Source organism: Chelmon rostratus, chromosome 19 (genome assembly GCF_017976325.1).
Source record: "Chelmon rostratus isolate fCheRos1 chromosome 19, fCheRos1.pri, whole genome shotgun sequence".
In the NCBI taxonomy this organism is placed as follows: Eukaryota; Metazoa; Chordata; class Actinopteri; order Chaetodontiformes; family Chaetodontidae; genus Chelmon; species Chelmon rostratus.
In genome coordinates this window covers 8,109,021-8,122,227 of record NC_055676.1, presented here as the reverse complement: position 1 = coordinate 8,122,227, position 13,207 = coordinate 8,109,021, and the positions used below count along the sequence as shown (strand labels likewise).

The window sequence follows — 13,207 nt, the reverse complement described above, 5'->3', positions numbered from 1 at the left end:
GGCAGGAGGGAGGGTGAGTTACTATTGTGATGGAGACTCTCGGTCAGGCTCTGAAACTGCAATAAAACTGAAGAACAGGGAGACAACACAGAAGGAGAAGATCGAGTGGTAGAGGATATAGTTACAGATTTGGGGGCAACAAAGGCAGTTTTCTAAGGTCTCAAATAAATGTAATGCAGTTGGCTTATTAAGTGAATGTTAAAATTTGGAAGAGAACTATGGATACGTCAATAATTAATATTATGATTAGTACTGTATGTAATAGTACAGATGCTTTTTGAGTTCATCACTTTCGTGTGAAATGCCTATAGGCTGGGTTTGATTTCATCCAGGTTAGAGACGTCATGATAACATTGGCGACTGACTTCATTCATTACAAACCAGCTCAGCCCCAGGTGTTCCAAATGTCCATGCAGGCCCCCACACATATTAGAACAAGGTTTTCCATCTGTTGGTGTGGTTTAAACATTGGTACAAGTATGACCTTGTTCCTTACTATGGAGAAAAGTTCTTACCGTGCTATTTTCGATGAAATTATGAGAGAACGGTGTAAACAGAACGTATGTTGGATGTGACCCTAACGTTATGAACTTAACGTTGAAATCTTCTGGGACACATAGACCAGCACAGATTAGAAACTCCCCCGTGTCACTTTGATTGAAATGAAACGTAGGTCAAGCTGATACCAGTGAATAATTCAACAACATGCTATAAGACATTATTTCATTTATTTTCTGTGTAGGTATTTACATCTTTTACATCTTCTTTATGCTGAAATATTATACGAGTAGAATGTCTCTCTTGTGTCAGTGTGTCCATGTCTTATATTGGTTTGCCCTCTTAGGGCCTTAATGCGCAAAAGCTGATATTCGAAGGGTTCGAATGGTGTTTTTTAGAACGAATATTCGAGTGTCATTTTTGTTTGTGTGTGTGTGCGTGCCTGCAAGTGTGTGTGCGAGTTTACATACTTGCTGCTTAATCATCATTCAGACATTTTCCCCTGTGCAGTGTGTGTGCAACTTTCACAGCACAATTCCAGAATGTCAGAAATTGGCAACTTGCACGTGGTAGGAAATTGAGAGGTGAACAAAATAGTGTGGACTCTGGTTTAGGATGGTTAGATGAAAACAGTCTGTTTAAATTGTATATGCACTGTAGAATATGTAGAAGCAAAACAAGCAAAATACAATCATGCATGCAAATAGTGAAATCCCCTGAGGAAAAAAAAAACTTACATAAGAAAGGTACTGGACATCAAGCTGTAATCTGAGAGGGGTTTGGAGGAATTACAGTTAAAAGTCCAGGTCGTATTCATAATCACAAATCAGCGCACAATGCGCACCACAGCTTTTGAATAATGGATTAGAGCCGCCTACTGAGAATTAGAAATAGACCTGTAGTTTTTGGAAAGGGGTTGATCAAGTGTAGACATATTCAGAAGAGGCTGAACAACTGCATGTTTAAAATAAACCGGGACACCACCAGATTGCAGGGAGCTATTTATATTAGAGACCAGGCCTGGAGGAATTGACCCAGGTACATTCTTAAGCATGGACAATGGTGAAATATATCTACAGAGCTTGAGGAAGGCTTCATGCTGGCTGCCTGATCAATGAGGACTTGCTAGGAAGTAGAGAAACAGTCCAAAATTGATGGCTGAATTGGACAAGCAAAAAAGGGAGTAGAAGAGGGGATCTCTAATCTTATCCACAAATACAGAGAGATGGTGACTGCAGTCCTGATTAGAAAAATGGGCACGTCAGTCGGTGCTGAAATGACGATGGTGGTGTCAGACAGGACTTTAGGGTTGCGTTCTGTGGAGGAAATTAGGTTAGGCATCCTTAACCATGTGGTTGAACGGAGTTATAAGGCCTTTGTTATCAAGACAATGAACTTGGAGCGTGATGGATTTCCACAGTCAGAATCAATATTTAAACCAATCAATAAATTGAAGATGATATAAGGAGTTGGTACAAGTTTTAAACGGGGTCTGTGTGAAGATGGTCGTTACCTCAAGCTGACTGGATGTAGAGATCTGATTGTGAGCACTGGTTGTTCCTGCTGTCTTACAAACACGCCACAGTGACCAGCTACAGCAACCTCAAAGGGTCAAAACTCCTAATTCCCAGTGGAATAAGAATGTCAAGAATACAGCTACCACTAGGTGGAGACATTTTTCAGGTGTGTAGGTGGAGAGGCACATTTGAAGTCTGTGTGTCTATCAAATTATATCTATCTATCCACAATATCTATATTCTATCTATGATATATGATATACAAGATAAAACTTTTTTATTCATTTATTTACCACTTTTGTTCGTAGTGAAGTCCAGGGTTTTTAAATGACTGTCTTCAAACTCAGTTTCATATGTGATGGATGTTCATTTAAAGTGTCACATATGTGCCGTGTGCAGTTTTAAGGAGCTCCATTCATTTTGACCTAACATCTTATTTTCTTGTGGCACTAGCAGTTTACAAAAAACAAGGATTTTATTGACCACTTTTAAATGCAGTATAGCAGTTATTGTGCTGAGCTAGAACCGAGAAAACTTGACTGGTATGTGATGTGCCTTGTTTTTGGAAGTATGAAGATGATATGGAGTCTCTAGCAGCGTTTGGTTCGACTTCTTCACATGGTGTAGAGTTACAAAGCAAACAAAAATCACAATATGTTGCAACATCTGCTCACAACACGTGCGTAGAATTTCTATAGTTAAGAATCGCAATACATATCAAATCGGCACCGATAACACAAGTATCATGATAGTATCGAATCAGGCGATAAGAGTATCATCCTAACACACACACACATTCACACACACACACTAACACTAACTACGTGTTTTGTTACGATGTATATGTATATTGGTCTTATGGATATGTATTGAAATTTTTCTTGTGAGTGAGCCACTGGGAAATTTATGTCTTTCCCTTTTTTTTTCCTTTTTTTTCAGGGTATTCGTGGCCCTGTTGGGTTGCCAGGTCCACTTGGCCTGAAGGGAGAGCAGGTACACAAAATTGAGATAGTGGTTTGTCTTCCACATTTGAACAGAAACAATATTTGTATGATGTCTAACTTTGAAAAATGTGTGCTTCTCCTCTCTCTCTCTCCCTCTCTCTCTCTTTTAAGGGAAATATTGGTCTACCAGGACCGAGGGGTACACCAGGGATGCCAGGACTGCCTGTAAGTAACATGTACAGAGATTTATCGCTGATCATGTTTCTAGATGTTATTTTGTTTTTCAGTTTGGCTTTTATGTTGTAGTTTGCGTCTTCGCTTTCTTTTCTGGAAAGAACTTTGCAGCTGCGTTTGAAATTCCCTTTGGATGTACAAAGTGTATTCAGGCGATGCATTTTCTCACTTTTTGTCTGGGATATTTTATATTTTGAATTCAAGCAGCTCATCTGTCACTCGGATGCTTTTATCCAGATTGTGTCTGAAAAATGGACTCAGCACCGAAGTGGAACGTGTGATGGAAATGTTATTGTTTTATAATAACTCCAGTCCTTCCTGCAAAGTGGTTATCTGTCAGCCAACTAATCTTTTCTTCAGCTGCCAGTCTGTTGAATCATTCACAGTTCAGCAGCACATAATGATTGCGTTCAACCCTCTGTGTCTTAGGGGAAAAAAAATCCATTGACTTGGGTTATAAAATCTGCGAAGCTGTGGCTGATGGGTTCTTAATGCAGCAGATAAAAGCTCTCCGTGGCTCTTTGTTGATAAATCCACTTCACACTAGAAAATCATACTAATATCCTGTTCTCCTTTACTCTCCTCTGTTGCAGGGCTTGTTTGGATTAAAGGTATGATATCGTCAACTCAAGCGCTATTGTCCTGACCGATCAAACTCCCTTCAGCTCTTACTCACCATTATCTGAAGCACACACCCTGCAAGATTCTTTGCGTCAGCATCGCTCTGGTTAATGTTGAGGGCACATGTAATCATAGCGCTGTCACACTATGGAGGTGGCGTTAGAATGTAATGGGATTTTGCAGCAGTCTTTCTTTCCATATGAGTGTGTTTTATAGTTAATGGGGTGGTATTGCCATGCAAAACACTACAGAGTTGTATGTCGTGCTTATCACATTTTCTTTTTCTCTGCAGGGTTTGAAAGGCTACCAAGGTTTGCCTGGTCTGCCCGGCAGGAGGGGGCTCCCTGTAAGTTTACAACAATGTTATACAACAGAGGATGAAACAAACTCTGTATGCTGTAATTCAGCACTATATTTCAATGCCCTTATTAGTTGAACATCACATTGTTTTGAGTTAATGACATGTTATATCATTGCCTCGTCACTCAGTTGTTCCACGAATCCAAGTGTATAGTGTGCATTTTTACTGAAGAGACAAACTTCTTTCACTTCAAAATTCACTTTTTGATGGCAAGCTTTTCAAAATCTGTATCTAATGTTGGTAATTTTGTAGTGCATACCCAATTTGTGCATCTTCTTTGTGTTTTAGGGTCCACCTGGGGTTCCTGGACCCCCAGGAAAGTCTCTGAACATGACGTTGACTCAGCTTAAGGCACGTGATTCATTCATTGTCCTATTATAGTAGTTGTTGAACGCAGGTACAATTACAAAAGCATTTGGCATATGTCAACATAAACAGTCCAGAAATGAAAAAAAAAACCACTTAGCTTACACGCCTCCGCAAATATCCAATTATCTAAAAGCCAAGTTTTTTGTTTTGCTTTTTCATTCTCTTTCCACGTCCAGGACCTGATGTATGTGTCCGATAAGCCCAACTATCCTCTGATCCAGACTCTGCTAGATTCTTTGCAGCAGGAGCTTCGGCTGCTGGTGGATCCTCCTGATGGCAGCAAGGAGCATCCTGCCACCACCTGTCTGGAGCTCTGGCTCTGTCACCCTGAATACAGCAGCGGTCAGTCCCCCGAACAATGCAAACAGTAAAACCACAACAGTTATTTTTGGAATCACTGAGTTAGCTTCACTTCTGGACACTTCCCCCTTTGATGCATGTGTGCATCATCTTCCATGTGAACTTTTTAAAACTCTGACATAATAAATGAATAAATTCCTTCGCCAACATTTAGCTACGAAATACTATATCACTCAGTTTATTTTGTTTTTTTCCTGAGTTTCACACACACACACACACACACACACACATACAGAACCTAATTTTCTTGGCAGATGATCGTCCGCTATATGTTTTAAAATTCAGTGGTTAACTTCAGTTTCACTCAAGATTCAAGATTCAAGAGTCTTTATTGTCATTGAGCATGACATGTCAATGAAATTTTCATTGCAACCATGTTAGAAACAGATAATAAGAAAGATAAGAAAGAATAAAATTAAGATAACTACAATAAAATAAACCAACATGCAATAAAAATATTCGTAAATGAATACACAATGAAACAATAAAATATGGAAGTGAAATGTGCCAACAGAATAAAATATATAAGCAGAATAAAATATACATAGTGAAATGTACCGACAGCAGCTGAAATATACTAAAATGTATATTAACAGTAAACAATAAAATATGCCAATGAAATGAAATGTGCCAATATACTTAAATGCATATAATTTAGTTAAGTATGTGTGTGTACTTAAAAGTTAAGTACACAGAAGGTGCAGGTGGAGGTGGAGGTGTAGGTGTGAAAGTGCGGTGTGCAGTGCACAGCACTTACAATTGAATTGGCACCTCAACCTCATTCATTTTTTACATTTAAACTGAAAACGTCTTTCCCCTCTCCTATTGTAACTGCTATTTCAGCTACTTTCAATTATGGTTGCTTAAATCTATTTGTCCTGAACAAAATTAGGAATAGTAATACATATACAGTATATTGAAAACATCTTCTTACACTTGATCATCTCTAATATTTCTATGGTACCTTCCACAATGTTGGAGTGGTTGTGTTTCCAGCATTGCTCTGGTGTGTCTGTCAGTGTGGAGCCCTGCACTTTAATCCCTGTAGATCTTATTGAGCTCTTGCGAACCTTTCTCTGCAGGAATGTATTACATTGACCCCAACCAGGGCAGCCCCGCCGACGCTCTGCTGGCCTACTGCAGCTTCTCTCCCACATCAAAACAGACCTGCCTTCATCCTCGAGACTCTCAGGTATGAAGACATCAGCAGAGAAAGGCCACAGGAAATTGCACCTCTGGATCAATGGCGACCTGAATCTCGATTTGATGAATTGTCAGTCAGCTCACACACTTTCGTAGTGATGACTGAGACTTCAGCAGTGATGACACCTTAAAGGAAAATTTAGTTTCAGTTTGGCTACAGTATCACTTACAAAGTCATTGGATTCACTGACTTTATGACTGAGGTCCACTGTCAACCATGTGCACACACACACTCTCACACCCCCACCCACACACACGCACGCACCCACGCACACACGCACACACACACATGCACAAACACCCTACAGCCCAGTTTTTCAGGACTGATGCAACACAATTCAATGATAGTGATTGCAAATCAGAAAAACACCATACCATAACCTAGAGTTAGACAATGAACTTTCAATGGCTGATATAAACATGTTACATGTCTTAACCCATTTTTATTGTCTAAAGTAAATACAGCATATCAAAGCCAAACCCAAGATCAGCCATATATTCATCTCGGAAAAAATAGCAATAGTTGTAGAATGATAAAATACATGACACATGTTGTATATTTGTATTTCGGGTTTGTTTATTGTGCATGTATACCAAAATAAGATGGGCAGAAGCAACTGCTCTGCTGCAAAATGTCCAGCAGAGTAATCAGGAGCCAGAGGAAATCAAGAACAGTCAGTAACAAGAAACAATAAATAAATAACAAGTTGGAGTAAGAGTGAGGTGCTCAATGTTTTCTCAGTTGAAAGCAGTATGCAGAACAGCCCAGTGTAGCAGAATTGCAGTCAGGGATGTCTGGCCTCCCAGGTATTGGGAAATACCACTGAAATATCTCCTCCCAGAACTTATGTAATTTGGGGTATGACCAGAAGAACTGAGTTAAAGTCCCATCCTCCGCCTTACATTTGGCACAGTTACGGGAGACGGAGAGGTAAATCATATACAGCTTGACCTTTGAATAGTGCATAGGTGCAGAATTTTAAATTATATGAGCTGTCTAGTATTAGCAGAACAATCCTTAATTCTCCTTAACCCCTTCCCCCAACCAATTTCCTTACCCCGTGCATCCTTGAGATACTTAGAGGAGATATCCTCTTAAAAGAGAGTGAGACATGCATTCCTAGAAGGCATGCTTCCTGGGTAAGATGTCAGAGTTGGGCAAACACTGGTTTCTTGCCAGTAAGTAGTGGAAAAGGTGAGTAGGAGGAAGATTGAATAAATGAAAACAGACAAACATCAAAAAAGGTTTTAATGTGGCTTGATTTCTTCAAGAGTGAATGCACTGACAGTCCTCGGCACAGACAGTTGACCGTTTTAATCGATTAAAGAATATCTGTAATTTTGGAGTGCAGTTGTGTGCATTTTTCCATTGGCCTATAATTTGTTTGTTCAGGATATGCCCAGACGTGGAGCGAATTGCCCTGTCAGCCAGTAAACATTTGTTGTGAAAGCCATCTATCTGCTTTATCACAAAGTACAATGTGTCTGTTTCATTTTTCACAAGAGAATACTCATCTGCTTACTAAGGTTATGATATGGTGACTGAAGCATGTTGCATATGTACCTGGAATCCAAAAGAAAGTAATCTTTCCAGGTATAACTGCAATGAACCAACGAGAAGAATGAATACTCTCAGTTTGAGGGCTGTTGGTGTCTCCAGACATCAACCAGATTCATTGAATTTATGAAGTTGTTTAATACAGTCACTGATTTTAAGACTGCGGTTGCTTTAGTGGATGATCATTCCGTAAGAGGATGAGAACAAGATCAAAAACTTTACAAAAGAAATCAGGGCAGTTATAGTTTGCAACAGTGTCAACAACATTGAGTTCATGCTGCCTGTGACTAACATGAATCTTCTACCAGGGTCAGTAGTCAGAAACTTGAATTCAAGTGGTGTAGACTTACATATCGGATTACATGTATGAACACACCTAGCCTTGGAAGAAAATGTGGACTGATAGACTTGGGAGGCCCGTGCTGCCCTTGACTAGCCTCTGTTCAGTAGTTCTTGTATGAGTCTCTTAGAGAAAAAGATCGACTTGGACAGGTATGCAGCATATGTATACAGTACTACATACAAGTATGGACACAAAGAATTGGCTATATGCGCAAATATGTGCACTGTATTGTCCCACTGCATCACTAAGACCATCTCTTAGCAGTTATCTTTTCCTGAAACATAAAAGTGTGATATTGAAAACTTTTGTGCTGAGTTGTGCTCGACATGGAGCTTGGCATCCGGCATCTGTCAGCATCATCCTCACCCTACGAAAGGCCTGTGGAGTCACCTCTGCTGTGTAGTCTAGAAATACCCTGCACCTTTGCTAGCGAAGTGGCGCTTTTTGACGGCTTAGGCAGAGAATCGTAGCCAGGTCTGGCTGAAGCTAAACAAAGATGACATGAAGTCACTCACCCACAGCAGGCTTGGGTCTCAAGCTGCGTTGGGGTCGTTTTAAATCGTCCTCACCAAGCAGCCCCATTGTGATTCAGTCTCTTCATTCTCCCTCCTTCAGTGAATTAAGGCTCTGTGTCGATTTGTGTAGTGTGAAAACTTTTAAGTAGGTAACACATTCCTCCCCTGACAGATGAAAAGTGAAATGTAAAAGTCATAAGACACGCCCTTGGTCAAGTTTTTGTGCTTATCGGTTTTACCGCTACAGCCTTACTTAGTCTGGTGTGACCAGTAGCTTATGGTGGCTAATCTTAACTAATTAGCTTCGCTCTTAACTAGTTAGCAAAGTGATATTGCTGAGTCAGGACACTAAATTCATGAGTCTTCCCAACTTGTGCTACACTATTCTTTGCCATTATCTTGTAATTGCCAGTTGTGGCCACAGTGATAGTTACATAGTCTTATTTTAGCATTGTGCTGTCATGTTGGACTCTCTGATAAAGGAGAGTTATGTATCCATCCTGAGTAAATAAAACTAATAAAACCTATTAATAAACCCAATTATACTGTAATAAAGCAGAATAAAGGTAAAATCTTTATATATTTATTAACCAAAAGCAATTATTAGAAGTCAAAAAGACGACTAACTGTTCATCTTAACCTTTTTAAATAAAGAGGTGTTGACTGATTTTTTTTAAGGATTTGGTAACTTATTTGCTTTATCAAAATCATAAAAAGCAAGCAACGGTATTCTGCAAATTCAGCTTTGTAAGTGAAAAATGTGTCCTCCCTGTGGGGAGGAGGGGATTAATGTGTGGCTAAATGAGACACGACATTCATCCAAAGGACATCAGGACGATTAGGACACAGGTGTTATCATTCATGTTATACTGTACTGCCGTCTGGATGAAAACGCACCTCTATCACCTCTTCCACTCTTATTCAGTCAATAATACATTAAGAATTGACTCACTCAACCAAAGACCAATATGAATTGGTCTCAGCAGCGTGAGGTGGATGCATCTTGTAGTGAGGTAGCCAATTTACCTCTGGTTCATGCATGAGCTGCATGCTAATCCGGAGCTCATCAGCAGCTATCTGAACGCCACTGACCTTCACTAGTCTCTTATATGAAAGCAGGACTTGCATTTAGATTTGCCTTCTTTTCTCTGCCTGCAGCTGGCCATGAAAGTGTGGATTGAAGAATTTTCTGAGGAAGGATCTTTTCAGTGGCTCAGCAGGCTGGAGCAGGGGTTTCAGGTGAGTGAGTCCCTCTGAAGGGAACAACCAAAGCGAAGCATTTCTCTATTTGGGATTTTAGCTCAAAGCACAGATTAGTATACCAATTAAAACCATATTCTGTGTTATGTGCCATAAAACTAAAACAATGCGATAAAAGAGGCTAAATACACCAGCTCAGATTGTTAATGTGTAACATTTTTATTCCTTTCTTACCAGTTTTACTATCCAGGTGCTAATGTGGTGCAGATGCGTTTTCTGAGGTTGCACAGCAGCGCTGCCATGCAGAAGGTGACCTACTCCTGCCATCCAGGACACAGGCTGGGCCAGACCGACAGAGACGTGAAATTCCTCACTGACACAAGGAAGCAAAGTTACCTCGGAGCACTTAAAGATTGTGTGGTATGTAAAAAGTCTTCCAAGCTTCCTTTCCCACTGTGCTCTTCAGAGGTTTGAGGAAGTGCAGTTCATGCTGCTGTAAAATCTGTTGAGGAGAAATCTTAGCTGGCCTGCCAAGAGTGAGCATCGTTCAACTTCTTTTAACTTCCTTATTATATTTATTTGATAAATATTTTCTACTAAATTAAATAGCAGTTAAATGTAAAAAAAAATATGCAATCTGTTTCCCATGTGTCAGCCTGGAGAGGAGAGCGTTTCTGGGCCTCGGGAGTCTGTATTTGAGTTTGAGGACCTCCAGCTTCTTCCTCTCAGAGACATAGCAGTGATGGGAGGGGACAACTTCACACACCAGTTTGGCTTCGCTGTCGGACCTGTGTGTTTCAGCTAGGTGATACCAGAGAGCCACGTCGTCCCGGAAGACTCACGGGTCCAGGACACAAACCTCTGTTCAAATCGTGGACGCCAAGAGGATAAACTGGAACAGCTCTTCCAATTTCTGAAGATGCTTCTTCCTTTTTCTCTTGTTTCGTGGGATTCGATCTCTCAAGTTAAGTGACTCCGTGTTAATGAATTTGAGAGGACACATGCATCCCCGGGCTTTTGTCATGGAGAAGTCAGTTTTGTTTACAGAGACATTTATCTTGTATTGAATAATTTAAAAATGTACGTCTTTTATCCTTTATATACAATGGGGTTTTTATCTGTTTGATTTTTGTTATGTATTTTGGGCTTATGTCATAGCCTGTCCATTGTGTATATAAAAGTCAGACTGTCCTAACTGACCTCTTAACAATGTGTTCTGCATGGGGACACAGCTACTGTCGTCCCATTGGCCATATGTGACCAGGCCAGTAAACTCTCTCACTGTAAATCCATTGCTTTAATACTGTAAGTGAACTCAGATGTGTCACTTTACTAAAGGTGCTGATCAAGTCTCATTTGAAAGGCCAACATTTATTTAATCTGAAAAACAATAGAGGGCGACAGTCATATTGTCTGATGCATACTTGGTGCTGTCTGTTGTCAACTGCAAGACCGCATTTCCTCATTTTGTTACAAAACATTGCTTATTGTTTTTACAGTTTCATTTAATTATATGTTTTTACGTCTCAGGTATGATACATTTAATTGATTATCTACGTACACATGGGCACTGAAGCTGCTTTTTCCACATTTTGTTGGTCAGTTTTGTAGTTTAGCATTAAAACAAGGCCCTCAGAAATGTTGCTATTAGAAATGTTAAAGGATGCATCCATGAGAAGACCAAACCCAATAATGAATCAGTCCTACCAACAAGTATTGTGTTTGTATCCAGAGCCTGATATATGTATCTTCTTGCTCTGTGCCACAGAGCTCCGCTGTTGTCCAAACGCTATTAAAAACACATCACTAAGCCGAATAGTTACACAGGTTGACATGTTCCTTCATTACCATGAACACACACAGTGTAGTTTATTTTGACTCAATCACACATCCACCGTCCTGCTGCCAGAAACACTTGGAAGAGCACCAAATGTTTATTAATCCGCAGCTGAAAATAGTCCCCAACAAATGCACTATTTACTCCTGTTGAGTAACATTTGCTAATAACTACAGCTGTTCCAGATATGGCCGAGTCTTTTTTACAAATTAAAACATTATGAAATGATTTGTGTTTAAAAGCTTTGAATTTTCAGGGGGACCCAGAGGGCTTGGGAAAGAGCTCTCTCAGACAGGGCAGGTAAATTGGAAAGTATTGAGAGACGGACTAAAGCATTGTTGTTTTTCTATTTTCATGAGATTTGGTGACAATAAGAAAACATTACAATAATGCCAGCCTTGCCCTTTAAAGTGGTGAACTCCTGCATACTGTTCTCAAAAAATCAATTAAAGAGCATTCAAATACAATAAGCAGCATCTTAAATAGCCACAGCCTGCATCACCTACTCACAAACAGGGTCAAATCAAAATGTAGGACATACATTAAAACGAATAATCAACATATCTAACTGTAAATGCAGGGGAAAATAGGGGGAAAGTTTTGCCTTCCAAACAAAACACATACGTCAGTTTACATTGGATTATATGTTTTAACAATAGACATGATAAATTTGCACATTTTGAAGAGATTCTCTATTTTTTCTGTTATTCTCATGTCGACCAAAGACTGAAGTTAAGCAGCCAGAGCTTAAAGATCCACCTCTTTTCTCCCAGAGCAATACTGTAATTTATTTTACTGTACTGTAAAGATCAAGTTGGGCTGTGGAGAAAGTGCAAAAGTAATACCCTGAACCTGCAGAGCTTCTTTGGCCCCCTGATGAAAAATAAGTGCCTATTACCATCCACTTAGCATTGAGTTATTGCTGTCAACCTGAATTTCTACTTCATTCAATCTGAGAAGTGCTTGGGTCCAGAGGAAAGAAGCAAGCCTCGTAGCTTCTCAGCAGAATCAGGATTTGGTGTTAATGTCACAGAGGCAGTGGGCAGTGACTGATGAGCAGTGTGGTGTACAGTCTGCAGGGAGTTGGGGATTCATTTGAGTGAGATCTCAGGGAGTTTGTGGTAAAGGCGTAGTGTACCAGCTCAGCCAAAACAGCAGCTCTGCAGCTGGAAATCCCAAGACTTCATTTTCTTGCTTTAGTACAAATACAAGGTGTTCATGAGGCTGAGGCATGCCACTCACTCCTTTATAACAGGGAAGTGTACCTAATATAAAACTCAGCCAGACGAATTGGATTGAAGATGAAGCATTTTAGCCACAGATTTGCAACTCCGGCTTGTTGTTTAATACTCTGTTTTCTTTTTGTACTTAGATTTGTCATATCATTCCACATGATTGCCTTAGCTGGCTGAGACAGATCATTATTGCTTTGTTTTGTACAAATTATCATTTTTTTAAAATATGAAATGACATGCTGGACATATGTCTTGTGTGATCCCTCCATCAGCTCATTCAAAGAATTGTTTCAGCTGAATAAAAAAAAATATGTAACCAAATGTTGACTCTGTGTATTTTATCAACATTAGTTTTGCAATTATTTGAATAAACTACATTACTGGACAACTTAAAGTATGATGAGATGATGGT

At 39.8% G+C, this 13,207-nt stretch overlaps 1 protein-coding gene across 1 annotated transcript in view; it reads left to right on the top strand.

The window, feature by feature from the left end:
• Nucleotides 1-10,528, top strand: part of si:ch211-196i2.1 (collagen alpha-1(XI) chain) — a 36,442-nt gene extending 25,914 nt beyond the window's left edge. Inside the window, exons 35-44 of the mRNA XM_041960675.1 lie at nucleotides 2,955-3,008; nucleotides 3,131-3,184; nucleotides 3,787-3,804; nucleotides 4,107-4,160; nucleotides 4,464-4,526; nucleotides 4,721-4,886; nucleotides 5,987-6,096; nucleotides 9,682-9,762; nucleotides 9,961-10,143; nucleotides 10,379-10,528. Coding sequence (XP_041816609.1) covers nucleotides 2,955-3,008; nucleotides 3,131-3,184; nucleotides 3,787-3,804; nucleotides 4,107-4,160; nucleotides 4,464-4,526; nucleotides 4,721-4,886; nucleotides 5,987-6,096; nucleotides 9,682-9,762; nucleotides 9,961-10,143; nucleotides 10,379-10,528 — 933 coding nt within the window. The remainder of the gene's footprint in view (nucleotides 1-2,954; nucleotides 3,009-3,130; nucleotides 3,185-3,786; nucleotides 3,805-4,106; nucleotides 4,161-4,463; nucleotides 4,527-4,720; nucleotides 4,887-5,986; nucleotides 6,097-9,681; nucleotides 9,763-9,960; nucleotides 10,144-10,378) is intronic.
• The last annotated feature ends 2,679 nt before the right edge of the window (nucleotides 10,529-13,207 follow it).